General features: G+C 48.4%; 1 protein-coding gene across 2 annotated transcripts in view; it reads left to right on the top strand.

The window, feature by feature from the left end:
- Positions 1-8664: 8664 nt before the first annotated feature.
- LOC143824171 (solute carrier family 2, facilitated glucose transporter member 1) overlaps positions 8665-27222 on the top strand; it is a 34312-nt gene continuing 15754 nt past the window's right edge. The window contains exon 1 of one of the 2 annotated variants that reach the window (XM_077311109.1): positions 8665-8940. In XM_077311109.1, coding sequence (XP_077167224.1) covers positions 8923-8940 — 18 coding nt within the window. In that variant the 5' untranslated portion in view covers positions 8665-8922. The remainder of the gene's footprint in view (positions 8941-27222) is intronic. The other variant, XM_077311110.1, reaches the window with a different exon arrangement.

The raw sequence follows: 27222 nt of genomic DNA, 5'->3' as shown, positions 1-27222 counted from the left end.
GCTGGACCAACCATTGGGAAAACGGGACATTTGCCCTGGCCTCAAGGCCTGTGTGTGGTGCTCTTCGTCCAGGCGCCAAAATCCATGACAACTCTGGCCCCGGCCAAATTTGCCACAGCTCTCTGGCTGCAGGACACCATGTCCTGAAACTACTTATTTTTCTCTCCACAGCTCTCTTCTTGAGGACTGAATATCCATCCAGATGAAAAATCCTGGAGGAAAAGACATGTTTGTTTTGGAATATTTCGATTGCTCCCTGATTCCAGAACCTGAGGATTTTGTGACTCTAGTCAGTCTCAACCAGGGTTACTAATACCCCAGGGTTATCTTAACTTTTCAGGAGTTACTCCAGTTGTGGGGAGGAAGAATCAAGAGGACAGAGTAGCTTTCTGGTCATCTTTCTGGTCTATGTTGGCCTTGGTTGAATTCACATGCAATGGAAAAGGAATGGAAGAGCTGAATCTGCTGCATTTCCCCCTTGTTAGAATTCCTTCTCAGAGCCCTGCCAGCAGAAAATGACTGGAGGAAGATTGTTGCAAGCAAAAGGATTCAGGTGTTCAAACAGGAGAAGACCTTTGTGTCCAATGCCACAAAGTCTACACTTCCTAGAATCTAGGAAGAGGCATCTCCATAGATGGCTCCCCAGCCTATGAAATTCCCCCATTGAAGCCCTCATGTCCTTCAGTGAAGCCAGACATGGAAATAACGTAGGTTCAGGTTCAGATTTGAATGTACAGCTTGGAAAACTGCAGTTTAAGAAGGGAAAGGATCTCTGTGGTGTATAAAACCATGCACTCCCCTTTCTAAAGCAGGGGTGGGCAAACTGTGGCCCTCCAGATGTTCGTGGACTACAATTCCCATGAGCCCCTGCCAGCAAAAGCTGGCAGGGGCTCATGGGAATTGTAGTGCATGAACATCTGAAGGGCCACAGTTTGCCCACCCCTGTTCTAAAGCAACCCCATTCTCTCTAGAAGACAGAATACATGTTTTAAATAACTAAGTAAGAAGTAAATAAGGGATTTATATAGTCTGGGGATCAGTTCTAATTCTGGGAGAGCTCCAGTCCCCACCTGGGAGCTGGCAACTCTGGAAATATGTTTTGAGGGCCCTCGTGTTTTTTAAAGGTACGGTTGCCAACTTCCAGGTGGGGCCTGGAGATCTCCCAGAACTGCAGCAAACTCCAGGCAGCAGAGGTCAGTTCCCCTGGAGAAAATTGGCAGGCTCTGTGGCCATATTCCCCACTGTGGCCATATCCCCCTCCCTTCCATACCATCCCCAGGCTCCACGCCCAAATCTCCAGGAATTTCCCAACCCAGAGTTGGCAACCTTATTTAAAGGCCAAGCAGGCTCTGTCCAGAGCTGAAACTCAGCCCAGATGCCTTGGAGCCTTCTGCCACCCTTGCGCACCAAGTCACAGCCTGCCCTGGTTAGCCAGGCCCTGCACGTCTAGGCCTGTGATCCTCACCTGTCAATTAAAAACGAAGCCAAAGGCAGCCTTTACTGGCCGGATCAAGCCTACAAGCTCCTGGCAGGCTGGTAGCGTGACTCCCAATCAGGATGAGGTTTGGGCATGCCAGGCTGCCCGACGGTCCGGACATGCCGGCTTCAAAGAGGTCCGATCGTCATTGGCCGCAGCATCCTTCTTGCACAGCTCTCCGGGGGGGGGGGGGGGATGGCCTCTCTTCTCTCAATGGGTTGAGGGTGGGGGATGGGAAGAGAGAGATGAAAGGGAGCCTGCAAGCTCCTGAGCAATGAACCGTGCTGTGCCCTGACTCACCAGAGGGAGAGAGGCTGCTTACGTGACGGTCGGGGTGATGCCTCCCAGCCACGCTCAGCGGGGAGAAGGGAAGGCACCGCTTGGCAGCCCTGTGATGGAAGAGAGTGTCAACAAAGGCCTGTTTCTTGGGAATGGCTCCGAGGGCCGGGTTGGGCGATTCTCCCAATAAGGCAGTGCTAAGCATAGGCCACATGCTTGAGTCTACAGCAAGGCCTGAAGAATATTTCAGAAAAGGATCCCATTAAACTTGCCAGGATAGCCCTTGGACTAAGGTGACCAGATTGTCCCACTTTTGGAGGGACATCTGGGGGTACCTGGCAAGTTGTACTTATGCGGGAATTTAAAAAATATATATTACAATGCTATTTTTGCGTTCTATGAAACTTTTTGTCGCTCCATATAGAGCAAATTTTTAATCAAGACCAAGCCCCTGGTCAATGGTGTCCCGCTTTGTTGTTGTTGTTAGGTGCGAAGTCGTGTCCGACCCATCGCGACCCCATGGACAATGATCCTCCAGGCCTTCCTGTCCTCTACCATTCCCCGGAGTCCATTCAAGTTTGCAGGTGTCCCGCTTTACCAATGGTAAAATCTGGTCACCTTCCCTTGGACGCATGTTCCAAATAAATAACTTATGTTTGCATGAGCGGGAACATAATATTGTTTCATCTATTTTGCTTCCTTGGATAGTGCTTGTGCATGCCAATAAAGGTTTTCTGAGTCTGGCCTGAAAAATTTAGTTTTGTTTGAAGGGAGAGGGGGGAGCACTGGAGAGGCGGCCGGCCCACAGGCAGTGCCAAGAATAAAACCTGGCTGTAAAACTGCTTATCATCAAGACCAAGGGAAGCAGCAATGTGCAAGGCTAAATCATCACATAGGGAGTGAAGACCCCTCTGGAGAGATGGAACTCTAGACTGGTAGAGCTTTGGCAGCCTTAGGGGGGAGAGTCTGGTTTCTATTTGCCAAGGATTCCCTGCAAAAATGTTTTCAATAGGAATATGTAGAACTGGAAATCTCAGGAATTAGAGTCCTCCGTGACACGGTTTTCAGCTCAAAATGTCTGTTCATGTACTTCAGTCTTCAGTCACCCTACATCGATATCCCCTGGGTATCAAGATCATCTCCCAACGCAGTTGGAAGCTGGGCTCCTTAATCTTTAACACACACACACACACAAAGTCAACCAAGGTGTGTTGGCGGAGGGCGGGCTCGGAGATGATGGTCAAGGTGATCGGAAGGTAAAAGAGCTCCACTTTATCCTTGTGAAACATCCTGTCATCTGCTTCTCCTGCAGCGGGCAGAAAGTTGCATTTCCTGTCTGGTGGCCGCCCGAGAAGGGCCTGAGCCAGGGCGTCACCTGAATGAGCTGGCCTCCTTTGGGCAAAAGGACGCGAGCATGCGGATGTATTGCCAAATACCGATAGATGCTTCCTTCCCACGCCTTCCCTGCCATTCTGTGTCCCTGACAGCGAGTCTGGCTGGAGGTAACCGGCTGAGTCATCCCTTTCAAGCGGATTGCATCAGGAGGAATGTCTGTTCACCTGGCGTAGGAAAAAAAAATAATCCAGGATGGAACAGAGCTGTGTCTCTCTCGGTTGATTTACTTCAATGGATATGGAAGGGTGTGATTCTGGTAAGGATGGCTTTCTCCTGGGCGTGTAGCACCCACAGAAGAGCTGGGTGCTGCTTCTGTGGATGTTGGGATCTGTGGAACGTAGCCAGGAATGCTACTCTGGCTGTCCAGAGAAGCTCAGCTTTCTTCTGGAAAACAAAGTTTCTCTCCCCTATCGTTTTGAAGAATGTTCTGCGAAAGGGATGCTGGCAGAAATTGAGACACCAAAGGATAATCGGGCAAGAATTGCTGTTGTTCAAGCAGGCCGTCAGGATCCTTGCCCTGCCCGTCACTAAACAAAAGCAAACGAAATTCTACCCAGTAGGAAGAGGTATGCCCATCAACGATGCAAACCTGTGCTCAGTTTGCATACGTGGGCAAATAGCCCTGCAAAAGGCCAAGCCGAGAGAACCTGTTTCTGGTTTTCATCCAGGGTCCAGCAGATCGAAAGAAAACGGGGTGACGCAAGCCCAGGCAGGAGGCTTGGGTGCCTTGCAGGAGGGGGGGGGGGCTTTTGTTGTTTGCTCTTGGCCCATCCAGGATTCCCAACAAGATTCTTTGGCTCTGCAGAATCCTGGAGCTATCCTGGAAATGCAAATGATTCCGCACACGTTGGATAATGCTCTTTGAATGTGCTTTTGCAGGTGGCTTTTCTTGCGCACCGAAAATCGAATGGGCAGATCCATTGAATGGGTGTGCAGATCCGGAGTCTAGCATCCGAAACAAAGGTGGCCTTCCAACCCAATCTGGGTCATTCCATTGGAGGTGATGGTTGGCAAGTCAGGCCTTTCTCTGTCTGAGAAAGATAGGTCCACTTTACCCGGTTAGGATGCTGCCACTTTGTTCTGTGAAGGGTTGCCAGCCTCTAGGCGGGGCCTGGAGATCTCCTGAAATCACAGCGATCATTTCTGGAGATAATGGTTGCTTTGAAGGATGGGGTCAGCAGCATTAGTCCCTTTGAGGCCCCTTCCCTCCCAAGCCCCACAGTTCCTAGCTCTGCCTCCAAATCCCCAGGCGTTTCCATGCCCAGAGTTGGTGACTCTCATTTTTCTTGCCCATCCAGACTATTAATTCTCCTGTAAACCGAAAAAGGAATCCAAAGTGAAAGCCCCCGTAGCATCCCTGATGAAGACCAGCCAAAATGACACAAATGACGTTTGTCACGCTGAAAGCCCAGATGTTTTGCATTTTCTTCTAGGGCTGCCACTCCTGCTGCTGGAAAGGACATGTTGAAAAAGCCCCCCTCCCTTTGCAACCCCTCCCCCAATTTTTGCTGGTTAGCACTGGCCAATCCTCTCACAGAGCTTTGGGGAAGAATGGAGGATTACCCGGAGGGGTGCCCTGCTCACTCCATTGAGCATCCAGCCAGCGAGAAAAATGTCACGCCCACACCATCCAATCCACGTTTTGTGGTCCTCCTGAGCCAATTTGAGCCTGCCCAAAGATTTGCTCAGCTTGGAATCCTGCAGTTTGACACATTGTCCTTGAGCGAAAGTCCTGCCTTTGCTTCCTGGTAAAAACTCTCCCTGACCTCAAGATCTCTGCAACCTGGATTTTTTTCTTTTGTTGTAAAAAGTCAATTATTGCTACATCATCCCCCCAAAAAACTGTGACACCTTGGTCGTCATTTCCAGGTGAAACGAGGTAAGAACAGAAGAATCTCCTTGCTGGTTCATCAGCATTCACCTGCTTACCCACAGTGGCCAACAGGATGCCCCAGAAAGCCCACCAGTGGGGCCAGAAGCCGAATCTTGCCACAGTTGTTGTTCTCCAAAAGTTTGATTCAGAGGAGGTCTTGAGGCAGGCTCAGAGCAGGCAATGTAATTGACCAATGTGTGGCTAGATCTTGGCTACAGGATCCAGAAACTGACCAATAGGGTGTGCTGGTAGGAAGATCCATTATTAGCTATTTTATATAAATTGGAGGTTTGGGGGGGGGAGGGTCTCAGTTCAGTCTTCCCTCTTGTAACATCATGCTGAGATGACAATAAAGAGCCGATTGAACTCCCAGTGGTCCTGGCTTCCTTCAGACCCACAGATTTAACAGCCGTACTGCCGCTGAACATGGAAGCTCCATCCAGCTATTGCAGCTAACAGCCACCAATAGACCTATCTCCCATGAATATTTCTAATTTCTGCTTAAATCCGTCTGTGCTAGTGGGCCTCATACCATTCCATGACAGCCTTTCCCGGCCAGCTTGGCTGTGCACAATTCAAAAGTCTGTATGTGCTCCTACTAACAGAAATCCATTCACCGAATTATGTATCCCCGCCTGTTTTACACGTCAGCAGTTTTATTACAAACATCTCCGATTCAGATATGAAATAGAAATCTGGACAAAATTCAACGTTCCTAATAGCTGTGATCTATAGGACAGAAATTATTCCGTTATCCTGGAATCATTCGCCCCAGCACACCCTCCTTGAATGCCTTTCCCTGCTTTCTTGAGAAAACTCAGGTCAAACAAATGTTTTGAGACAATACAAAAAAGCCTGTTAAAGCCATGATGCCCAGAGGCAGGAGTGAAATGAATGTATACCATCATCAGCACAAAAGACCTTCTACTTTCTATCTACACTGTGCACGCAATGAATGCCCTGACTTATTTTGTGCAAGCCCTCTGCTTAGCAGTAAATAGAAACTGCCCTTGAGGGCCATGTGTAATTTCTGTAATTTCCTCCAACAGAGGCACTTTGCAGCAACCCCTGAGTCCACCTGGATGTTGGGGTCTGAGTGGACAAGTGGAAGATGGGTTCTATGGCATTGTACCCTACTGAGGTCCCTGTCCTCCCCAGGTGCCATCCCACAAACTCTAGGAGTTTCCCATCCTAGATCTAGCAATCTTCCCCACCCACCCATTCTCTGCTGGTTCTCTTCCCCCCACCCCCGTGCAATGTGACACTCATAGGGGATGTCAGAGAGAAACCCAATGTAAAGGTCAAAAAGAGCTATAATAAAAAGTGCTGAAAATACCATGAAATAAATGCACCGTTTCATCATATGTGGTGGACTTGCCAGAGGGCAAGGAAATATTGGAAATAGTCATGATGAAATGTAAGAGATTCAAAATCAGATTTGCAATGGATTCAAAACGTATGTTACTAAATATAGTACCAAACAGTATTAGAATGTATCATGGACTTGTTTAATATATGGTAATAGCTGCCAGGCTCTTATATGCGTCAAGGTGGAAAAAAGAATCCTTACCAGTTCTTTTAGAGTAGAAAAATAAAAAGATGGAATATGCGTCAATGGTAAAACTTACATATTTGATGCAGAATAGATGAATATAAGATTTTAATGGAAAATTGAGACCAATATTAGACTCTATGATTGATAAAATGGGACGGAAAGAAATAATTGATTTATATGAGGGGAGGTTAGCCATCCTCAGTCGTTCCCTGCTTTTCCTTTTAGCACTGCTTTTTCATCCCCCCCCCAGGGAAGGTGGGTTCCTGGACTTGTACCTAACATAAAGATTTGATTCACAAGGCAATTTCTAGTTGGTACTGGCCCGAGATGGGAAGATTCAGCTTCCGGAAGCTAGATCACCTTCTGTCTGGGCAAACAATCTTGTATGTATGTAGGTGAAAATGCTTCAGAAACTCCCAGAGGAGGGAGAGAAAAAAAACTGGAAGGAGAAAAACTGGTAATATCAAATTGCAGAGGGAGATTGGGATCTCCTTCTTCCTCTTCTGCAACCTGCAAAAGGGCCAAGAAGAATCCAGCTAGCAAGTTACAAAAAAAAAATCACCCATGGATCTGGTTCATTTTAGGGCCGTTTAAAGACGTTGGCACTTTATTTAGATTCCTGTTCTTATCTCTCCAGCCGACTACCGGTTACTGGATTTGAAGTTTCTCCTTTGGTTTTATATTCTCCGAAAGACAATCCCCATGGCTCCGGCTTCAACCATACATCCAGATTCAAAAGGAACAGAAAAATCAAGTGGATGTCGAGATTCTTCCGTCAAAAAAAAAGCACACAAGTAGTAGAACGCCACGTGACTGTTGCCAATAACTCCCTTGATGTTATGTTCATAGCCATGCACAGTTTTTCTTGGAGCTTTGTCCCACCCGGAGGCTGGCAAACCTGACGGTACACCATCCATATAGAAACCTATCTAGAATTCTGCCCTTGAACATGGGGGCACGGGAGAGGGCAGGAAGACACATTCCAAATACACTAAAGAGGGCTGCCTCCTCCAGCTGCCTGTCCTGCAGGTTTCAGAGCAGGGCCTCAGCAAAGTAACTCTGTCTGGCTTCCGAGATTTGCCAAAGGCGTGTGTTCATGCGTGCGCTGGCCGGCAACTTGGAGAAGGGCGTTTCCTAGCTGCAGCGAGCAAATGAAAGTTGCTGCTTGGTTCTGCCCGGTTGCATCATATCGGCAACTGGAGCGATTTGAACAGCACAGGCTCTGTGTAGGTGGGGGGGAAAGGGAAGAAACGACACAGCTGCAGTCTTGTGTAAACTTTCACAGTGGCGTAGCTCTGTGGTACTTAGCAGACCTTGCTTCTTGGGAAATCTATCTGGATCACACTGTCTAGTATAACAAAGTGTGAGTGCCGCTGGATCCAGATTGGTGCTGCTGCTTCAAACCGACCCGGCTACCCACTTGGAGGAACGAAGGGTTTTTTGTTTCTAGCCAAAGGCCATTGCACTATATATACATCTCTGCAGTTGAAACGTGAGACTGCCAGGTATGGAGTTTTTAAAAGTCAGCAGTGCCACCAACCTGCCTTGATCTGTCTCCCTATCTGCTTTCCCACCCAAATCTGAACTGGTCCCCCTGGGCCACGATGCTGCCAAGATCTGAGCCCTATGGTCTTTTCTGGTGGCCGGGGGGTTGGGGTGGGGTGGAAGCGTTGTGTCTGCGGCGAACTCCGCGGGGCATGCAAAAAACGCGCCGGGGGATCGCGCCCCCGAAACTGTTCTGGCCCCTCGCCTGGAGGAGTTGGATTGAAAATGCGACGGGCGGCTTTGCAAAGCATGCACAATTGCAAATGCTCGCTCTCTGGGGCAGAATCTCTTTCTCCTGGGCGCTCCTGGGAGGCCTGGCTGGCTGGCTGGCTGGCTGGCTGCCCCCCTCCCTCTCCCTCCTCTCCTCTCCTCTCCTCTCCTCCCCCGCCGGCCTCGCCATCTCTCGCCTGCGCTTTCTCACGCAAAAGCCGGCTCAGAGGCGGGGCCTCTTCCCGCGGAGGGCCGGCGCGCCCCCAACACACCCCCCGGCCGCCCCAGCCAATCGCGGCCCGCCCGGCCGCCACACACTCCGCCACTTAAGCCGGGGGACGTTTTCCGCCCGAGCAGCGCGGCTCAGCACGCAAGCACGCACCGCCCCGGCCAGCCAGCCAGCCAGCCAGCGAACCAGCCAGCCAGGCCCCCGAGGACGCCAGCCAGCCAACGAACCAGCCGTCCGTCCGTTCGTCCGGGCTTTGGGGGCGCAGATCGCGCGCAGATCGTGACCGCCGCGTCGGATCCACCGCCTGGCGCGGGAGCGGGAGCGCGGGAGAGGGACGGCGGCCAGCCTAGCGCAGCGCCATGGAGTCCGGCAGCAAGGTGAGCCCGCTTTGCACCTCCCCGGATCCGGCCGCCCGCCCGCCTTTGTCCCCGGCCTCCCGTCCCCGGCTTCTGCCTGCTCCGGCGGCTAGGGCGGGAAGCGTCCTTGTGTCCTTCCCGGCCCTGCGCATCCCTCCTTCCCCGCCAAGGCCGGCCTTTCCCGCTTGCGACTTGCTGGGCCGCGCGGGAGGATTTGGCACCCCAAGGCGGAGCGACGCCGGTTTCAGACCCCCGGATCCCGGCCGTGTGCGCCTCGCTCGCTTGCCACACCGCTTAAGGTCAGGCGGGTGACTCAGTTCCGGCCGGGCTGGCGAGGCTCTCTTTTCCTGCCTCCCCCGGCCGGCCAACCCCAGCATGCGGCCGAGGCAGGACCACGCACGTCCCCGGGAGCCGCATCCTTCCGGCGCTGAGGACTCAGATCCGGGCTTAGCGCCGTGGAAAGGGCGCCATGTGGCTGTGCCGCTGCGCCCCTTATCCGCCTAGGCTTCCTTGCAGAGCAAGCCCCAGATGCGTAGGGTCCAAATCTGGGGAAATTCCCGCCTTGGGAAAGCGAGATAGTTTGGAGATCTTCACGTTCCCCCAAACACGCGCGCACAGAGACACGTGGGTCCCGGTGGCGCCTGACGCGTGTGCTTCCCGAACTTGGCGTGCGCGGCTTGCCGACAGTGCGCGCCCCTGCAAATGCGCGTCTTCTCCGGCGCGTCTGTTGATGAGGCTGGCATTACTCACCGTTGCTGGACTCTGAGCCTCGCTAACGGCCGCGCTTCGGCAGCCTCTGATCCGGGAGTTGAAATCCTGGCTTTAGCCTATAGCCTTGTTTTCCCTTGATGATGCAGTTTTAGAGGAAGTTTTTCTTGGAGGGAATTGGGAGGGCTGACTTAGTGACATTTCTGTTGGCCTGAAGGTCATCCAGGCGCCTCCAGTGGGTTTATTGGCTTGTCTTCACAATGCCCCTGCGAGGTAGTCCAGGCTGAAAGGGTAGGACTGGCCGGAGATGAAACTTGTCAACGTAATTTGAACTCGGGTCTTTCTATCCTTTAGGCTGCGCTGGTTTTCAGGCAAGGTGGTGGTTTTGTCTAGAGATGGTTCATCGGTGTCCGCTGCAGGGTTGTGAGGAAAGCCAGCTTGCGATGTGCGTAGTCTTCAGTGGCTTTTGTCCTGCTAGAGATGGCCACTGGCCGCGTAGCCCAGTTCTTCTGTTTTCAAATAAATCTTGCTGGCTGAGTTCAGTAGAGCTTTATTTCCCAGTAGGAGTGTGTAAAAATTGCAGGCCGGGGTTCAAACGAATCCGGGTACGACCCAATGGCATGCAGTTTAGGATTTTAAAAATTGTTAAGAGGGTTGTTAATGATATGAGAGCAAAAGAGGTAGGCCCGATCTGCCCACAGCCCTTCTTTAAAGGGGCTTGAGGATCAGGCCACCGGTCACTTTCCTGTGGGAAGAGAGATTTCCTCATTTCCCCGGATTGTTTTGGCCAGCTCTGCCGGGAGCAATATAGAGCTCCAGTCAGCGTTTTGATCTTTCAAGCAATGTTGTCAGTTACTTTTACAGAATGGATGTGCATACACAGCTCTCCTGGGTCCTTGCCCCTGGGCAAAAGAGGATGGACGTCATTTGTCAAGATAATTTGGGCTTAGTTTTGGTTAGGAATGCAGCCTTAAGGCGGTCAGTGGTCCAAGTGACAACTTCACCAGAAAAGTAGTTTCAGAGAGGAGCCAACTTAGAGCAATACGTTATTTTGGGATGGCAGCTTTCAGAAGTCAAAGCTCTCTACGGTGCTACTGGACTGTCAGGAAAGGTAGTTTTTAAGAAAGAAAAGGATTTTGTATTTTGGATGTTTTGCCCTTGTGACACCCCCGCGAAGCAAGGGGCGATTAATTTTGCAGGCTTCTTTTAAAAATCATCATAGGATTGTTTGAAAATAAAGTCGTAACATTGCACTGTGCTAACCGTCTTGTCAATCAGTTACATTGGACACCAAGCCTTTTTCAAAAAAGAGACAGACGTGAATAAGACAACAGAACACAACAGCCCCGATCCGGGTCCAATTAGCTGTGACTCAGGTCCCCTACATGCAAACAAACCTGAAGTTCGTAGTGACTAACTTTTGCGGGATCGAGCCAATCAGTACGCAGTTAAGCGGCCCATTAAAGAAAGGGATACTGCGGTGATAGGAGTATATAAACTTAAACGTTTTATAGGTATCGGTTAGATTAAAGGAACCAAGATAACGTGGTTATTATCTAGCCGGGTCCCATTCATATGACGCAAAAGGAAAGCGATATTCCCACAGGATTTGTTTTTATAGCTTTTGTCTGTGGAGCGTTTATTTCTGACGTTTATTATGTGAAAAAAGCGGGAGGCAAATTATGCATACTTGAAAATTCACTTTATTGCTCAATCAGAGGGAAAGCATTTCATTTGAAATTCTTTGCAAATTTAGCGTATTTGTGTATTGTTGGGGGCGCCTGTCTGTTCCTTCCTGAAGAATTTAGGCTTTGGTTCATATTTCCCAAAAGCTTATCCCATCATAACTCTGGATTTTAGATTTAAAGCTCTATTAGTAGCTAATGTGAATTGGCTACTGGGGGAGGGAGGTATATGTTCTCAACATAATTTTCAACTGTTTGAAGTTTCTCTTTGAGATACCGATAAAAAACTGACTTTCCACTTTGACCGCTGAGTTAAATCCAAGTGTGTTTCTACTCTGCGAGACCGTTCCATGTCACAATTATCTGCTTTTTCAACATCTTTTATTTCCAGGAAAATGGCTGTTGTGTCATTTTAGAGTGCTCTTTTCTCTTAAGGAACAAAGAGGTGTTTAATGATTCAGGAACAGATTACTAAATATTTTAATATTATCAGAGCGTGATGTTTCAATTTACAGGGGAGAATGACTTCTGTCCAGTAAACACCCAAGATAGGACTTGGAGTACGGCTTTCTGCTCTAAACTAACAGCGCCTTAAAGACTAAAAGTGAGCAGTGATTCATGAAAGCTCATGCCTTGGCACAAGTTTTGTTAGTTTTGAGGGTACTACAGACAAAACATGTCTACCCACCTTGGCCTATAATAAGTGTGATCATGTGACCACCAGGAATAAGATTCTTCTGCCATGGGGCACTCAGCCTTTCTTGTTTTCTGACCACATTGTCATTTCCTAGCAATGATAACAGCTTTAATTCTTTGTTTTAAATGTATGGCTTCATCAAATTAGAAACCGAAGTTTAGGAGCTTCATCGTCACTTTAGGAGGAATAAACTTTCTTCCCCCCTTTTCAAGAGCCGGTGAGGTAGACAGTGCTTGAGTCCTGGACCTCAGATCTCGCATCCGATATGAACTCCCTCGGTGAGCAAGACACTATCTCCACCTCTGTTCACCATCTGTGAAATGGGTGACCTAATTATTTGTTTATGATGATGCCTTTTCCCCCCACTTTTCCTCCAACCTACTGCACTTCCTTATAGTTTCCAGGAAGGCTCCCATCCAGGTGGTTTACGGGATAGGCCTGCTTAACTAGAGCAGTAGGACTATGTCAGGTGGCCAGACTGTTCTCCAAGTGCATATATCGATGACAGTCTTATATCGATGACATTTTCATTTTGCCCTTTCTCCGATAAGAACTCAGGATAAGTATGCATTATCCCTTGCTGGATTCATCCTCCTGAGGATCCTGTGAGGTGAAATAATGAGCTCCAGGATACCTTTCAGAGCCACATTCATTTTCAAAGGCAGCACAGCTCTGAATATCAGTGGTTGAAAGTAACATCAGGAGAGAGCCTTGGCTTCCGTTTCCAGTTTGGTGGCCCTCCAGAGTTTTGTGAGACAAATTAATGGACTCGATAGACCACTGGTCTGATCCGGAAGACATCTTATGTTTGAGCCGGACTCTGAACACAACTCTCCTCAACTCAATTCACTGTCCAATATTTGTTAAATGTATTGGTTTTGTTGCATTTTATATTGGGAAAACCACCCCAGGACAGTATTACTGAGAGGGGCAGTATAAGGTAAAGGTAAAGGTATCCCCTGTGCAAGCACCGAGTCATGTCTGACCCTTGGGGTGACGCCCTCTAGCGTTTTCTTGGCAGACTCAATACGGGGTGGTTTGCCAGTGCCTTCCCCAGTCATTACCGTTTACCCCCCAGCAAGCTGGGTACTCATTTTACCGACCTCGGAAGGATGGAAGGCTGAGTCGACCTTGAGCCGGCTGCTGGGATTGAACTCCCAGCCTTATGGGCAAAGCTGTCAGACGGCTGCCTTACCACTCTGCGCCACAAGAGGCTCATGAGAGGGGCAGTATATACATCTCCAAATAAAACAAACAAATAAATTAAGCTGGCTTTTCAATACATTTAATCATCTGACCTGGGCTCATTCTGCACACAATGGTTAATGCACTTTCAGTGCACTTTCAAAGTAGATTTTTCCTGTTCCGCACAGGAAAATCCAGCTGCAAAAGCACATTGAAAGTACATTATCCTACAGGAGCAGAATGAACCCAGGTTTCTAAGCAGGTGCTCATGACAAGAATTCCATAAAGGGGATAAAGAATGGGAAATAATGACTTCCCTCATAATTTTTGGCCTTCTCAATATGTATCAAGCCAAAGCACATGGAGCAGGGCTAAATTGTGTGGCTTCATCATGCTCATGGTTACTTGTGCGCGTGTGACCTGTTTAAACCGAAAGAACCAGGTTGCCCTTTTCAAATATGCTGACCCTTACTAGATATCTAAAAGGACACCTGAGGACAAAACAGGCCAAATTTCTTCCTGCTGATTGTTGAAGATGAATTAAATCTAATTAGGGTTGAATGAACTAGTGACAGCCCTGTGAAGCTGAGAAGGGGTAGCAGACGAAGGTTCAGGTCAAACATCACCTTGGTTTAAGTCACCAAATGTACTACAGAATCATGGTTTAGAACCATTTGTCTGTTTCTTTTTTCGATCTCCTTAGTGCTTGTCTATAAGCCCCTGAGGATGGAGCAATAGTTTATGTTCAGGCAGTTTAGTTGGCACAAACCACAATTTGTAAACCACGCTTTGTGATTCACAACTGAGTCACAAACCAAAGCCAGTTCAGGGCTCAAATTATATGGCAGTTAAGTTTCCTTAATTGCAGTTGCTGTGAAATCTGAATTGAACAATTGTGAGATTTGGATACGGAAGTACTCCCAAGTGTGAAAGTGTGTCCTTGATGGAGTGCAGCCCTATTGAATACAGGTTAGACATCTAATCCAAGATGTGTTCCCAAGGAGTAGTGCCGCCATCTTAAGCTTTGGCTATTGAAATCTGTCCGGTTCATCGTTGGCCTTAGGCAGTCTCGTCTGCATGTCGATGACATCTCACTGCATATCTCTGAGCAATCATACCCACATACCGATGGATAAAGCTTTCTGGAACCTGCCCTCCTGCCCAGAACGATCCTCCCTTATCATATCCCTGGTAATATTGGAAGCACCTGAGAAGTTAAGAAGAACCTACAGGGGGTTATGCCCTCTGTCTATCTCGCAGTATATGTTATTAACCAGAGAAGTGGTCCTCAGTGTGGTGCAACACGGATGTCATGGTCCCCTCTGACGGCTTTCTTGTCTTCCATTCCTTCCTCAAGAAAAGCATCTCTTCCCCAAAGCCAAAAAGAGATATTTCAGAAGAATCCAGGAAGTTAACAGTCATGCTTGCAGCAAGCACCAGTCATAAACAGCTGACTGTTGCAGGTGTGACATCCTTTCAGTATTGTGTGGTCGACCCCAGCATCTCTTGGCAGCCATTTTGTGATGGCCCCCCGTGGCAGCCATTTTGTGCTGGCATCCACTCCTTGTCCCCGAATTTTGAAAGGACCCACAGCTCATTAAGAACCAGAGCAACTAGTTACCGGTTACCACACTAGACCAGATGGGCAGGAATTTATTGACCATTTATTCACTGCACTTATCCTTTGCCTTTCTCTCCACTGAACACTCAAAACAGTCCACATCATTATCTCTTCCATTTTATCTTCACAACAACCTCATGAGGAAGCCGAGGCTGAGAGGGTATGACTTCAAAGTCACCAAGTAAGTTTCCACGGCAGGTGAGGGTTTTAAGAGAGCCAGTTTGGTGTAGTGGTTAGGAGTGCGGAGTTCTAATCTGGCATGCCAGGTTCGATTCTGCACTCCCCCACATGCAGCCAGCTGGGTGACCTTGGGCTCGCCACGGCACTGATAAAACTGTTCTGACCGAGCAGTGATATCAGGGCTCTCTCAGCCTCACCCACCCCACAGGGTGTCAGTTGTGGGGAGAGGAAAGGGAAGGCGACTGTAAGCCGCTTTGAGCCTCCTTCGGGTAGGGAAAAGCGGCATATAAGAACCAACTCATCTTCTTCGATGATACACTCCACAGTAAAGTCAGAACCTTCTTTCCTAGTTTCTCATTCCTTGGAGCTCACCGAAACATTGACAGCAGTGTGTATAGGGTAAACAAATCCTTATCCTTTCATCATTTAAACATTTTGTGTTTTATACCTCGACTTCCAGGAAGCTTTGGAGTTGTGCCGTAAGGCCACGCACTCAAGGGTCTTATTGAGGAATATTGGAAACCTGCCAATCAAACCTGGGATGTGATCCCGGTTGTGAGCTGGGTGGTGATCCTTTCGTCCAGCTGTGCTCCCTGAAAGATTTCAACCAGGCATGCCAGAGATGGAGCATGGGACTAGGCCCATGCAAAGGTCCTGCTCCTCAACTATACCCTGCTATCCATTTATAATATTAAATAAAATCCTGGGGGTTCATTTTAGCCATGAAAATCTGAAGGTCAGGAGACTTTTCTTGTACATTACAATTCTGAAATGTGCCATGCATAACCATCTGGCTTTCCTGTGGTTCTCTCATCCTCCCCCCCCCCTTCCCCTGATTTCTAGCGAGGAGGTGACACCTGTGAGCTGTTATCCCATTCTTTGAATTTTTAGAATAGAGTTCGGCATGCAAATGCCCTTTCCTTCCTGCATCGTTTTGTATCGGGGAGGGCAGGCGGAAGCCAGCCCGGCCGTGCGGAGCTGAGGCCCTGCCCACATCAGAGGGCGTTTGAGGAGACGTGTTTTTTTTTTCTGGGTCAAGGCGCTTTTGCAACGTTTAATTTTGCAAAGTTGTCCTTAGATTCCTTCCTTCCCATTCCCCGCTCCAGGGTTGTCACAGTGGTTGGAACTGGAGTCTGACAGTTTGATTGCCGATGACAAATCTGTTTCTTGCCGGCTTGGGGGCAGGGAAAGGAGAGGAAGAGCTGGGTAGGAATTTTGGCAGAGTTGACTATTCGGTGGCTCATAAGGTGCGGATTTGGAACAGGAACTTGGGACGTGACGGACGGGTGCACACCACTGAGCTCTTTTCTATAGGCCAGGGAAGGAAAGGCCTCCTTGGAAGAGACGGAGGGCTTCCTTCGCCAGCCTGTTTTCCTTCTTCCTTCCAGAAAGGCAAATCTTTAGGAAACTGATAGGATTAAAACAAATAACGTTTAAAGCGGGCTGATTCTCTTTGCTCCTTCAAAGAGGTCCGAGACACAATGGGACGGCGTTTGATCCGGCTGGGCACGCTCAGGTGGGTGGGAGTTGTCTCCGATCATTGTTGAGGGAGGAGATATAATAATAAATATCTCTTGCCGTTATTTGTTATCATTCCTGACCTTGTTGGCCACCGGGATTCCAAGGGGCTCCACAGATCCGGTGCCTGGAGAGAGACAATAATGCACACAGGGTGGGTCCTTGTTCTGGGGATTTTCCACCAGAAAATGCAGTTCACGTCCCAAAGCTTTGGATTCATGCCTCTCACCTGAAAAGAGAGGTCAAGCTGATTCGGAGAAGTAAGGGAAATGGATTAAACTTTTAATTCTTCTGCAATTTAGTGAGGCCATGTGCTTTTTCAAATGCCCCCCTTCTCCAGTTTTCTATTTGTACACTGCAGTGTATACTCTGAAGGCTGTACTTTAATTGCACAGATGGGATGAAAAAGACAAAATATAGAGTGGAACTGATACAATATCTCTTGTCTGGATTTTTTAAAAACATATTTCCTCACTGGTGTCTGTGTGTTTTTTTAATGCTCTTCTACTACCCGAGGGAAATACTGAATGAAGTGTTAGGCTTTTTATTTTTCCTGGTAGCTGGCTGCATGATCAGTCCGCCCGACTCTATCACTCAAGGCTTTTTCGAGTCCTGTGCCTTGCCTTGAGGATCTCTCGGACTGCCACTCCTGATTAGTTAGGAACATTTTTGTTCAGGCAAGGGAATGTGTGCAGAGGTCAGTGGGGGCACGGTGGGGGAAGCTTATCTTCTCCTTGTTTCCGTCTGGATGTGATTCTTCCACAAGGGCATCTCTGCTCTGCTTCTAATCCAGTCGCAGCTCCCTGTGTTCCGTTAGGCTCTCTGCAAAATCTATCTCAAACGGGGCCCTTCGTCTTCAAAGGCCTATCTGAAAGATAAAGAGGGCAGTGCCGATAACAGGTGATGAAACAAACTGCAGCATTAGCACTGCTGCAGTTGGCGTGAACGAATGCTCACCCACGGCAGATAAAATAACAGCTCTACCTCCAATTTAGTGTTGCCTGTACCCAGGAGTTAGCCTTTGGATCTTGCGGACAACTGGTCTCATCCTGGGTAGGGGATATCACTCTCTCTTCCTCCCATCGCAAAATGTGAAATAGCATTCCTGGCAGAGATTGGACTTGTCCACTCGAAAGCCGTGCTCCCCAACAGGAACCTGAAATAGGCATCAGACACGCAAGGGGAATTCAGTGTCTCCAGTTTGCATCCCCAGCCCGTTGCTGGTTGCGACCGGGACATGGATGGAGAAGGGCCTTCAGTCTCCCCTCTCCTCCAATGTGCTCCCTGTAGAGCCAGTATTTGCTTCATTGCAAAAAATATGGGTTGCGATATAAGTTGTATTTGTTTTCCAAGGGAATGCCTGGGCTCGATAGGGCTGTTTCAGGATGCGAAAACGGCACAGGGCAGGGGGATGTTGAAGCCCGTTGTGATCAGAGTCAGGCCCTGAATGCATCTGAACAGCACAACATTCCCTTCCTGCATTGCATACGCTGATGACCTCAAAGGGCTTTTATATCTAGAAAATTAGCATCGCGGACGCCCTTGAGTTCTACAATGGAAGAACCTCTAATAACAGAGGTGTGTTTTGCATGCACAGGACTGATGAGGTGTTTCAGCTGTGTATGGATCTATTTTGCAAGCTGCCTTAGGCATTGTGGGAAGGTGGATAAATAAACACATGCCCTTAACGGGCTGTCCAGAATGGTTCATTGCACAAACACACACAAAGGTACCTTCTACTGGATCTGATCCCCAGTCTATCAAAGTCGATATCATCTGGATCAGGGGTGGCCAAACTATGGCCCTCCAAATGCCCACAGACTACAATGACCATGAGCCCCTGCCAGCACTGGTCTTGTCCAGCTGGCAGTGGTTCTCCAGGGTCTCAGGCAGAGTTCTTTGGTGTCACCTGCAGGCAGACCGTTTAAAGCAGGGGTAGTCAACCTGCGGTCCTCCAGATGTTCATGGACTACAATTCCCATGAGCCCCTGCCAGCAACCGCTGGCAGGGGCTCATGGGAATTGTAGTCCATGAACATCTGGAGGACCACAGGTTGACTACCCCTGCTTTAAACTGCCTCCCAAGCAGATGCTCCTCCACTGGGCCACAGCCCCAATCTTCTGAATAGTTACGACAGACTGTCCCAGGAACAAAACACCTGGGTGCAGAATGCTTTTAATCATGACATCCACTTTCCAAATCCCTGTTCTGGAATGTTAGCTTAATGCATTGTGCAGGGCAGCTGCTTGTGCCGGTATTTCTGGCCTGGATAATACAGTGGGAATGTGGCGGCGGGCGTCATTTGGTACTGAAGAAGAATCCTGTGTGGCCCATCAGCTTGCTTGCTTGCTGAAACACAATTTGCCTTAGGAATACTAAATATTATTGCCGTGCCTTTCGCCATCGCACCAAGTTTCCGTCTGGACTGCCAATTGTGCAATAGTTGGCGTTTTCTTCACTTAATCGTTCTGGCCCCCCAACCTTCCTGAATTTTTTTTGGAGAGGGGGGGGGTTAACCAGACCATGGGAAGAGCTGTGGTGGTGGGGAAATAGTTTTTTTCCCCCTTTTTTCTTTTTGCTGAGCTTCTGATGGGAGACTCGACTCTTCCCAACAGAAATCCACACCCCTTGGCCGCTTTCCAGATTAACATAAAAGCATCACGCCACCGTTTTGTAGCCGCTCAGCCGCTCTCTTTCCCTGACTGTCTGTCCATCGGGAAGGGAGTTGCTGACATGCGCAGGGAAAGAGAGTCCCCTCGGAGTGCAGGCGAAAGTTGAACATGATGCTCCGGCACCAGGCAGGCGTGGCTCTGAGCAGGGTCTCGGTCCTGGTTGGCTGAGGGGGGAACAAGCCCCCAGGAGCCTGAGATCAGGGAGAAGGGAGTCCAGTTTGGGGCGGGGTGGGCGGTGGGGGGGGGGTGGAGTGGCATGGGATGTACCAAGGCTATGCTTCATGCAGGGTGGAATCTGAAGCTGGGATTTGTAACAAGGACTTTTTTTGAGCTAGTGGTACCTATAAAGATCAACAAAGCTTTATTCAAGACCCATGCTGGTTTTAAAGGTGCCATTGGAGTCAAGCTTTGTTTAATTTCAGACCAACACAACTTGAAGAAGAAGAAGAAGAAGAAGAAGAAGAGTTGGTTCTTATATGCCGCTTTTCCCTACCCGAAGGAGGCTCAAAGCGGCTTACAGTCGCCTTCCCATTCCTCTCCCCACAACAGACACCCTGTGAGGTGGGTGAGGCTGAGAGAGCCCTGATATCACTGCCCGGTCAGAACAGTTTTATCAGTGCCGTGGCGAGCCCAAGGTCACCCAGCTGGTTGCATGTGGGGGAGCGCAGAATCGAACCCGGCATGCCAGATTAGAAGTCCGCACTCCTAACCACTATACCAAACTGGCTCTCTGATTCTAACAAAGTTGATTCTAACAAAGCCTTTGTGTAAGTTGCACTTCCATTTCAAAGGGAAGAGATAGTTAATTTTGACAGGCTATATGGGAGAAGACCTTGTTTCTGTCCTCTGCAAGGTGAAAAGCGATGTGTGTGTGTGTGTGTGTGTGTGTTTTCGCACAGTTACATTTTCATTCATTTCCCCAAGTGACCCTTTTTAAAAGATGCTTTTTCCAAACACAAGTTGAAGCGGAGAGAACAGCCACCGAGTCCATGGGACATTGCACCATTCGAAGTAAAAAATATCACAGCTTGACAGTCACACACAGAAAGGATGGTTGCTTAATAGCAGAGCCTTAGCTTTGTGTGCAGGAGGCCCCAGGTGTTACTGTGAAGAAGAGTACTGTGTGTCTCAAAGGCTTGGGACACTGTCTTTCCCGCACAGTTGGTCCAATCAAAAACCTTCGCTGGAATTCGGCAGCAGGGTTCTTGTGGTTTGCACTGGGCTGCTTCACCCAATCAGCGTTCCTTGGCGTTCGCACACTGGGTCAGCGCACAAGTCATGAATTGGCCTGGGGAGAATGGAAATTTGACCACGTATGTGAGCTGCCTTTTGAAATCAGCAGCGCTGGTTTCCAAGCAACCATGCTTGAAATTGCTCCGTTGATTGTCGTTTCCCGTTCCACAGATCTGTTTTTGTGGTTTGGCTTTGTTGCAAGGTGGTGTTTTAATAGCAAACGACGGCAGCTATAATAAATCACATGTGGATCTCACTTGGGAGTATTCGAGGGGCGTCTCCATACGTTATCTCGCTAATTGCAATAGCCCTGAAGAAGAGGAACCCCCGATATTGCAGATAGATTGTCGGAAGCCATTCCTGCCGAGGCAAGATTTGAACCGGTGCTTGCCTGGTTTGCAATACAATCCCTGCTGCACCCGCCCCCTCAGTCAGCGTGGTCTAATCCAGCCTCATAAGCTTTGTCAGGAGAGGCCGGCTGTTTCTTTTTACGTCTTCACAAAGCTCCAGGCGTGTGATCATGGTAAATAGCTATTACACAACGATAAATAGACAGATTGTTGGCCTTCCCTGTCCCAGGTTGCACCTTGACTGAATTTCTAGCCAGTGCCTAGTATTGTTTATTCTGCGGGCCGATCTCTGCTGAAACCTGGACCAGTTTGGGCACCGGTGCATTCTCTGGCGTTTTCGGTAGATCTCCTCTCGATACAATAGAGTTGGAGAGGGAGACAGTGAGACCAGCTAGGTCAAGATGGACAGGGGATCTCTGGGAATGAAAGGGCTTGGGTGTCAGAGATTTTGGCAGGGGTGGACTACTAGACAACGGACAAATGGTTATGCTTGAATACTGCCGTATCGGAGATCACTGGTCCCTGTCTGCCTGCAGAACCCCCAGCTTTCTGCCTGTTAAGGCGTCTGAATTAAAAATCTGCTGCTCCTCTCTGCACTCTGACACGCCAGTAGGAAATAAGTTTGGGGAGAGAAATGGGGAAACGTGGCTAGGTAGCTGGCAGGCAGTAGCTAGGGATGTGCCCCCACACCACATCAGTCTGCCTTGAACATTAGCATCCTGATCGATGAGGATTTGTGACAAAGGATGCTACACTGTGCCATTCAGAATCACTACAGAATGCAATATGGTATCGATATTTACCTGCTGCCTGCTGACATTTCCCTGTCCTTGCAAGTAGCATTGATAGGTTGAAGGATTTTTCAGCTTTTGCTCGGAAGGAGCATTTCTGGCACCTTTTCGTCATGGTTTTGCCGGCTGGTAGCCACCGCAGGCCACCCACCACCACTGGTCCACTGGCCCTTTTAGAATCACTGCACCGCCGGCCAATTTGCAGCCTAACCACTGACTCTGCAGCACAGCCTGGGCTTACGTGGGTTGAAGTCAAATCTCCACTTCACTGCACGACTGAGGCCAAGTTGTCATTTCAGGCCCTCTGTTTCTCTTTCTGTATCCTCAGACTCTTGCACAAGCCAGACAGAGGCGAAACTGCCAAGCCATTTGCGCAATGAAAAATACTACTGCGTGGATGACGTTCAGATGCTCTGAACATGGCTCGGTTGACATCCGGCGGAACAAGCCCGGGGGTGGGTGGGTGGGTAGGTGGGAGTTTCTGCGGATAAATCCTTGAAAGCTGTTAAAAATGCCAGACAAATGTTTGCTTTTGTTAGTCTAGAAGATGGCGATCCCACTGCTTGGCAGCTGAAATCTGGTGCTTTGAAAGGAGGAATTCGGCAAGACTAGGGAGCAGACTGGGTGGTGTTGTCTGTTGCAGGGATGACAAATTAAGGATTAGTGTTGCTAGCAGACCAGAAAGGGGGAAGGGAAAAACCACCCAGCGGGGCCTTTGGTCTTTGGGCCTGTTCATGTTGGTTTTTAAACAGAAACCGTAGGGCCCTTTCTGCATTCAGAATGTTTTTACATTTTTAAAAAGCCCCCCAAAATTCAACACGTTTTGTTACCAGAATTTCCTGTTGCAAAAGTCAGAAAGAGGGCTTGGTGGCTCGAGAGTTTCTTCCCCCCCCCTTTTAATGAAGTTGGAATTAAAACAGAAGAGAGAGCAACGTTCTCCATAGGGTGCATACTTAAAATGTTCAGCTAGTCCACAGGCAGGAAAGCAGACTACTGAATTAACTCCCACCACACTGCTTCACATGCATGTGAAACTCAGGGCTCCTGTGTAGGGTGGAAAGGGCTGTCAAGTTGCAGCCAACTTAGGGTGACCCTGTAGGGCTTTTAAGACAAGAGACAAGCAATGCTGGTTTGCATTGCTTGCCTCTGTGTAGCAACCCTCATCTTCTTATCCCTGCTTAGGACTGTCCCTTCTTAGCTTCCAAAGGCTGGTGAGATCAGGCTAGGGAAGGATGGGACAATTCTATTCTACCCAGTGTAGAAATGCCACAGAACAAACCCCCCATTTCCCAGTAGAGGTTGACAAGGCAAGAACAGTAACTCTTGCAGAGAGGCATCAGGCAGCCTCTTCTGCAGCCCTTGGGCTCATCAGAGTGTTTAAAATAGAACTTCGTTCTTGGGACACGCTAGCAGAAATGGCCAAGATGAACTTTGGCCTAATTCAGGGTAGTTTCTAGGTCATTTGCCCATGTAGGAAGATCCCAGCCATCATCTCCGCTTCGGCAGGTGATTTATGAAGTGCACGGATGACTTTACGTTTGTTTTTATGTCAACTGGCTGGGCGGGCGAAAACAATATCACCATCTGAGCTAGTGTTGTATTGCAACACACGCATCCACACCTAAGCCAAAGTAAGGTCAGAGGCCGTTTCCTTCTCCGCGTGTTTCCTGGGGCTGGTCCAGGTGGGGTTGCCAAATCCAGGCCGGGAAACTCCTGGAGATTTGGGGGGGGGGTGGAGCCTGAGGAGGACAGGGAAATACTACCACTGAGTCTGCCCACCAAACCTCTGTTTGCTCCATATTCTGCAGTAGGAGCTGTCCAACTAGGGGATCCCCAGGTCCCACCTGGAGGCTGGCACCCCAAGAGGGATGCTTATTGGTTTGTCAAGTGTGCCCAAATCCTGGGTCTCTAAGGAACAGATGTGGGCAAGCAAAATAAAGGGATGTCCAATCCTGGATGGCCCGGGGTAGACCAATTTTCTCAAATCTCAGAAGCTAAGGCGAGGTTGACCCTGACTAGTATTTTGATGGAAAGCCACCAAGGAAGTGCCAGGTCACTACATGATCATTAATTAATTAATTAATTCATTAATTCATTCATTCATTAGGTTTTTAGCCCGTCACTCTCCAGGGACTTGTGGCGGGGTACAATATAACCCCATCCCATAACCAAACACCAAAACATAGATAAAGGAGGATAAAACAAGATCGGCGCTATAATCTCTCCTCCCATCCTGCAGCCTTCCACCCTCCAGGGTGGGGTACGCTGGATGTTATTGTGTAAGGTGAGGAGGGTCCCTTGTTCCTGGCTCTGACCTCAACCAAAGGCCTGGCGGAAGAGCTCCATTTTGCAGGCCTTGCGGAACTGTGATAACTGTTATCAGATGTTAGCCATTCAGTCGAGTCCGACTCTTGGCAGTCCTAGGGCTCAACTGCTCCCCTGATTTTCGAACTTGCACTGCTAATTTTTGTTTCATGATGCTCTGGCTGGGGTCCGTTTTGAGTGTCGGTTGCTACACAGAGGCAGGCGATGGCCAACCACCTCTGAAGATCTCTTCCCTTCAAAACTCTATGGGATTATCGTAAATCAGCTGGGACTTGACAGCACTTGACACGCAAAGCAAATTGTGCTGTCTTGCTCTCTCAGGATTGGCAGAAATCTCTAAGCAGTATGCAGCTCTCTTTTCTCGTCACACTCCCTCCCTCCCACACGGCAGCGCAATGGACAATGCCGGTATAGCTGTTGTGTGAGGTTTTCTGTTAACCTTTGCCAGGTTCCTCCAGCTACAAGTGTGCCTTTGAGATTAGAACAGGGAAGGCGGTAGGATGCCTTTTCTGCTTGCTTTGATGGCAGGCAAATCAGGAAATAGAAACACCGACATGTTTTTTTTTTTGCCTCTGTTCATTCTTGGCAGCGGGGCGCTCCCATCAGGACTTTTCTGAGGAGGCTCTTGGTGCTGCAAACATAGCTTTGAGGCCGTAATAGCAATTAAGTATTTTTGTCTGTTTAATTTCTTCACAGTGGGCAGAGTGACAGAATAATGACTGGTAGTTTTGCACATGGCATGATGGGGAAACCTGAGGTTCCTCAGAAGCTTCTGTGAGAAGATCAGCTATGGCCAATGAGCTCCCCTAAAAGACAAACTCCTCCACTGCTTTTCCACTGCAATGCACACAAACAAGGGAATGTGTGTTGGGCTCAGAGGCACATAAGGGGGCACACAGACTGTGCCCCCAAAGTGCCCCAGAATTCTTGGCAATGCACAGGGCTCTTCGGCAGACTATTTGATGTGGAAAGGATTCCTTATGTAACTCTTCTGCTTGGCCCCTGGCATCAAGAAGGGCCAACATGAAGTGTTTAGTCTTGGTCCAAGCCATTATGTTTCCCAACGCACAAGCCAGGGCTGCAGTTTCAAAACTAGGCTATTATTATTTTTGTCCAAATTTTTTACAAGAGCTGAAGAAGTCAGACACACGGGCTCCCCCCCCCCCCCAAAAAGGGGGGGGGGAATCAGACAAAGGGGACAAGTAAATAGATTGAACAACTGTAGCCTCCCAAGCAATTTAAGGAAAAAAAACATGCCTCCCGCTAAATATTTTTTGTTAGCATTGCCTTTTTCCAGTGCTGAAGACAGAGGTAACATCGCCCCACAAAGTTTTCACTGGAATCAACTTTCCCTTTCCAAAATTGTTTTTAAAAGAGCCGATTGACTCAGAAGCATTAACAGCTCACATTTTATGTTTCTGTAGTTAAAACAGCGAAATTGAGGGGGGGGGTCCGTTTTGCATCGTGGGATCTTGTGTTTCCACCTTTTGCAGCGTGAGGTTCGTGTTTTCAGCTTCCCTCCGTTTCAGTTGCTGCCGGAGTTCAGCATCTTCCCCTGCCCCCATGAGCATCCTGGGGATGGTCTGCGATGCTGTTTGTGATCTGACCTGGCATTTTGGGGGGGGTGTACGTTGTCACCTGCACAAATAAACAAAAGAGGAGAAAAATATTCCACTGGGCTAGCACAGGCCTGCTGCCCAAACCCAATGCATTCTTTGGATCCTCTCCTCCCCCGTGAATGACTATCATTTGCTGAGGTATGAATATTCCCATTATGTACAATTGGTGTCTGGGTTTTGTTTTCATTCCAAATTTTGGAGCTTGCTGTTCTAGCAAGCCTTACCCAGTGTACTTATCAAGGATTATTATTCAGTCCGTCTGTTTTGTTTTACAGGATTGAGCGCAGGCTAATTTCTCCTCCCCACCTTCTTGGATTGGTAACCTCAGCTGCTCTTAGCATTCTCCAGAAGCGTACCCAGGGCTTTTTGTCCCCTTCTTTCAATTTATCTAAATCAAATGTTGTGTATCCTCCAGAATCCCTTATGTAGAAACTCCTATAACATCTTTAAATGTATCCGTTGTGTTGCCTTCTGATCGTCTTTAAGAAGGCATGACAAAATGTTTTTTTAATAAAGACATACTTCATAATATCTGGACACATAGACTTGCCACCACCCACTGACAAGGAAGTACTGGTACATTTTAAGTGGCACACACACACACGCAAAGCAGGACAATATTCAAAAATGTATTCCCAAAGAAACTCAGACATAGGCGTGACAGTCACAACCACTGTTTAACATCACACGCCCGTTCAACAAGGAGCCGAACGTTACCATGTACGGGTTCTCCGAACGGCTTCCAAAAAGAATTATTAGATAATTATTAATAACCTTAGTTTTTCTAATCCCCCTAGTCGTTTTCAGGAGGTTGTATGCCGCAATTCAGATTTAAATACACTTTGGAATCCTTGGCCCAGTCACCTTATTTTAAAAAATATATACAATTTGCAATTTGGACTGTTTTTGGAAAGTGCATGTATAAATTAATTTCTTGTGTATTAATATTTATTGCAGAAGCTGGCTCCAAGGGGAGGGATTGGGCTTAAATATAGGGAATTGCCTTGGAAGCTGCCCTTCACCTCCAGATGTTTCGGGGGGGGGGAGAATGGGGCAGGAGGAATGGGGCACCTTGCCTTCCAACTCGTTAGTTCACTGTTTTGACAAAAGACTAGGTAGGCATGCTTCTTGTGCATTGAGAGAATAAAAGGGTGACGTTGAGCCTTAGAGAATAGGCAAGCCAAATCCACAACGCCCGCTGCAGCCTTGGAATTCCTGAAATATTTCCATCCGAATTAATTTTCTCTACAATTTGGAAAAGTGCATTTTCAAGTGGAGACACCGTTGAGTAGGTACATTTCAATCCGCCGTGCACGTTTGTCTGCAAAACTTACTCGTTCTAGAAGAAAACACCTCCTTATACACAGTTTGGATGTCTTGCAGCAAATTATTCAAGTGCTTGCCAGTGGCAAGGTGAATGTAACTCATCTAGATGAGAAACACGGTATTGGGATAGAATTGAATGCGATTGAACTGATTTTAGCTGTTAGCTTGGAACGGACGAATGCTATGGCTTGTTTGTAACTGCCTGTGATTATTTGCAGACGTTTTGTTTGGCAAACTTGGTTTTGTCCAGGGGCAGTACTTATTTTTGCTTTACTTTTTTTTTTTGCTACGGAAATAAGCGCTTTGTATTTATTTGCCCAGTAAACGGATGCCTGTCCACAGGCCTGGTTTTGATTGTTGAGTAACATTTTGTTCGTGAACACTAAAACGTTT

This window comes from Paroedura picta, chromosome 15 (assembly GCF_049243985.1).
Source record: "Paroedura picta isolate Pp20150507F chromosome 15, Ppicta_v3.0, whole genome shotgun sequence".
Lineage (NCBI taxonomy): Eukaryota > Metazoa > Chordata > Lepidosauria > Squamata > Gekkonidae > Paroedura > Paroedura picta.
Note: the sequence above shows the minus strand (reverse complement) of the source record. Positions and strands in the feature narration are given on the sequence as shown.